This window comes from Pterocles gutturalis, unplaced genomic scaffold (genome assembly GCF_000699245.1).
Source record: "Pterocles gutturalis isolate BGI_N339 unplaced genomic scaffold, ASM69924v1 scaffold35094, whole genome shotgun sequence".
NCBI lineage: Eukaryota > Metazoa > Chordata > Aves > Pterocliformes > Pteroclidae > Pterocles > Pterocles gutturalis.
In genome coordinates, this window is record NW_010136924.1 from 35,944 (window position 1) to 39,646 (window position 3,703).

A 3,703-nucleotide genomic window follows, 5' to 3' on the forward strand; every position below is an offset into this window, starting at 1 on the left:
CTATTGCTGCAGTTTTCAGGGTTCGTTCGAGTGTTTTTATCTCATGCCAGTGGTGTTGTTTTGTTGAGTTTGATACAAGTCCAGCTCCTCTCTATTAAATGTCAATTTACAACCCCAGTCCCAATGCAGGGTGGTACCAGCTCCCTGCACTCCAGCCCCTCTGCCAGTCCCACGGCTCTGCCCAGAGATCTGTCAGCTGGAAATCACCGTTTATGGAGAAGTCAGACAAGCGTTAGACGTGATTCCAGTTCGGCTGGTACTCTGTTGGCACTGCCAATGCCTAGGGATCCATTCCAGTGCTGTATCACGCAGAGCCACCTTCCCCAATAGTATTTTTCCTTAAGATCAGCCTAGACCTACGGGAACTAGTTAAGATGAGAAGGAACCAGGGCCCGTTGGTACGCGAACTGCGGCGCTGGGCAGGAGTGATGGTTACGGGTGTAAAGCACAAGAAGAGCAAACCGTCAGGTCTGAGAAAAAACTTCCACTTTGATCTCAGTGAAAGTTTGAGGAATGCAGGAACATGTTGTTACAAGCAACATGCATGCTTGAAGCTTTCAAACTGAAAATCCCTCCCCGCCCTCGCTGCACCAGATTCTCTTGTATAGAAGGATTTTGTAGTTCATTTCAATCATCCAAAACCAAGTGAACCAAGAGCTCAGGCTGCGCATCCTTGCGGCCCCTTGCTGCGTCTCAGTGTTGCAGGCGTGTGCGATCCAAGGCCAGCCTTGCCCAGAATTAAACTTCTCGAGCAGAGATACGGCGCTTAGATGCAGATGCCAGATCGGTGTCACACCTCTGCCAGGTCACCTTGCCAGGTGTCGCATACCCGAGTTCCTGGTGGAGGGAACTCTTCAGCCCACGTTTACTGTGGCAGCTTTTCTGCCACGCGTGTTGTTAAAACACACGTGCGTCGTGAACACGTTGTTACGCCTAAAGCATGAGCTGCAGATATTTGCTGGGGTTGCTTTAAGGGCAGGTGGGGCGGGGAGGAAAAGCAAGAGCTGCAGCAATCAGAAAGTCTCCTAGGGCAGGCTCTCAATGACGGGAAGGGGAGTGGTACCGCGCCGAGACATGTCTGACCAGGAGAGCAGCAGCAGGAAATGATGTGGGCTTCCTCTCTCGCATCACAGGATGTCTCACTGATAAGAGGTGTCCAGACTAAACAGAACTAGACTGGGAGCTGCTGCACTGGGCGGGGTGGCAGCTGACTTCCACTTGAGGGGGGGGAGGGGGGAAGGCAAGAGCAAGTTCAAATAACAGTAAATGCCACGCGTACCGGACAGCGCTTCGCAGGCCTGCAGGTGTGTCCCCCCTTGCGCTGTGATACGCACAAAAGTTTTTGCCAGTGTGGATTTTCAGTCCCTAACTCCTTCCCTCTTTGGGAGGGAATAAAGGAGGTTTCCCAATATGAGAGGCTAGAATTCAAGTAGCTGAATATTCTGCTGCCCCTAACCACCCCGTCCGGCGGTATGTACTCAGGCTCGCTGTCACCACACCAGCGCAGCAGCACAAGGCCGCGTGCTAAGCCCCAGCCGCAGCAAAGCTGGATTAGTGCTGGGCCTGGGCAGGCGGCACGGGGCAGCCGATGTCTCCGGGTCTGGAACTGCCCCTTTATGGCGTAACGACCTCAGCGACTGCCGCATGGCGCTGAATAGGAAAATACCAAAGTAACTGCAAAGGCTGAACTTTACAAGACATCGGTACGACTCAAGTTCTTAAATCATGTAAGAAATGTTAACGTAAAGCTTTAGACATCCTTTTATCTTTAATGGGGAGGGCACACAGGAAGTTTGTCACCTTATTTTCATCACTTATTATTTTTGAGGAAACCACAATTCTCCAGACAGGCGTAGTCTGAGAGAAATAGCATCAGGCAAGCCTGAGAGGAAATAAGAAAGACAACACGTTGGGGGCTGTGAATGTCTTTGTGTAAGCTGAAAGTATTACACCCTTGGTACCTGCTGAGTGTCAGTGTGGTTTATGCCTTTCTTTTTTCTTACCTTGATACTGAGATCCAAATATGGGTGGGGTGCTGGCGTAGCCGTCACTTTAGCCCAAAACATGTGAGTTTTCCTCTTCTTTGTTAGATGGAAATCTCTGATAACTGCTAATCGTTATCTGTTTGTGGCCTGAAATCGCATGTTTCAAACTGGTGCCGTTTTTCTAATGTTTACGCCCTTGAATACTGGGGCTTTTGTCTGCTGTTGTTATCAGTACGTGAAAAATAGGAAGATTTACTGCTGACTCTTAACTGCGCTGGTTTTCACCCTCCTTTCTGGAACTTAAGCCATGAGAAATATTTAGGGATTTCAAAGTTAAACAGTTCAGGCCGTGCACTGGTGTCATTGGAGGGGAGTGTATGGAAAAAAGTGGGGAAAAGGGAATTCCTCCCTTCCCTCAGCTTTGGTCACCTTAGGTCGGGACGTACATGGTTTTATTACTCTTCTCGCCTTGTGTAAGGCACGAGTATGTGTTAAAGTTACACAATCACAATGGAACTGAAATATTAACATAGTTTATTATATTGTGTATAAAACCCATAAAAATGATGTTTCTTGATCTGCTTTTCTCTAGATTGAGGACCTACAGGTTAAGCTTCAGCACGCAGAGGCTGACAGGGAGCAGCTCCGGGCTGACCTGATGCATGAACGGGAGGCGCGGGAACACTTGGAAAAAGTAGTCAAGGAACTTCAGGAACAACTGTGGCCTAAACCCAGCAGCCAACCCAGCAGTGAAAACACAACGAGCAAAATTGAGAACTAAACCCCCCCACACCATCTGCCACACCCCGTGACGTAGATGCACAGTAAGGGAGGATGCGTGGGGCACGTGTGTAAGTGCATGTGTGAGTAGTTGTGTCTGGGCACACCCATCGATGAATATGGATTCGTAGTAGTTGGAAGGCAAATGTTACTCTTTATAACAGAAGCACTGAATTATGCCTCTTTTTTTTCCAACCCATATAGCACAACATCTTACTGTGCCTATAAAACACAAAGTGTTTATAAACAAAATACTTTTAAGTCCACAGCAAATTTTCTACTGGCAAACTCCAAGCAAGCAGCATCGTCCAACTAAAATCAGAGTAAAGGCAAGCATGGCAGTGTTTTTATGTTGCCCTTCTGCCTCTTGGAACATTTTGGAATTTGAAAACAAACAAACTTTTCTTATAAGCTATTTAAAATAATTCATTACACAGACTTGGTATTAAAAAATTAACAAGATTTTTATAATGAAAAGCAAAACAAAAAAAACCTTCAATGCACAATTTTTAATGACTTGTTCTAGGCTTTGGGATTCCTAACGCAGAAGCCCTCTGGCGCTGATGCCATTTCGTTAGCAGTTTTCCAGCCATCTAGGAAGCCATCACAGTTTTAATCCCATCACGTGGTTGTATGAGAATTTCAGAGTGCTTTTCAAAGTTGATTTTTTTCCTTAGAAAGAATTCGCTTCATTTCCTGTCCTGAACACCAGACGAAGGGAAGATGCAGGATTAAGGGAAGGGGTGCGGGTGGGGGGAAGAGAAGATGTACGCTTTAGAGTTACAAACCCAGCCTTACAGACTTCAGTGTTTGCAAATCACGCCATCTCTTCTGAAGCCATCTTCATTAATTGACGTGTTCGAGAGACTCACTTCATCCAGAAGCACTTCAGCTTTAGGAAAAGACAGAAGCAAAGGAAGGAAATGGATGATCTGTAA

At 46.9% G+C, this 3,703-nt stretch overlaps 1 protein-coding gene across 1 annotated transcript in view; it reads left to right on the plus strand.

Annotated features, from left to right (window-relative positions):
* Nucleotides 1-2,766, plus strand: part of SKI (SKI proto-oncogene) — an 8,820-nt gene extending 6,054 nt beyond the window's left edge. Inside the window, exon 7 of the mRNA XM_010082481.1 lies at nucleotides 2,578-2,766. Within this exon, the coding sequence (XP_010080783.1) occupies nucleotides 2,578-2,766 (189 nt within the window). The remainder of the gene's footprint in view (nucleotides 1-2,577) is intronic.
* Nucleotides 2,767-3,703: the final 937 nt, after the last annotated feature.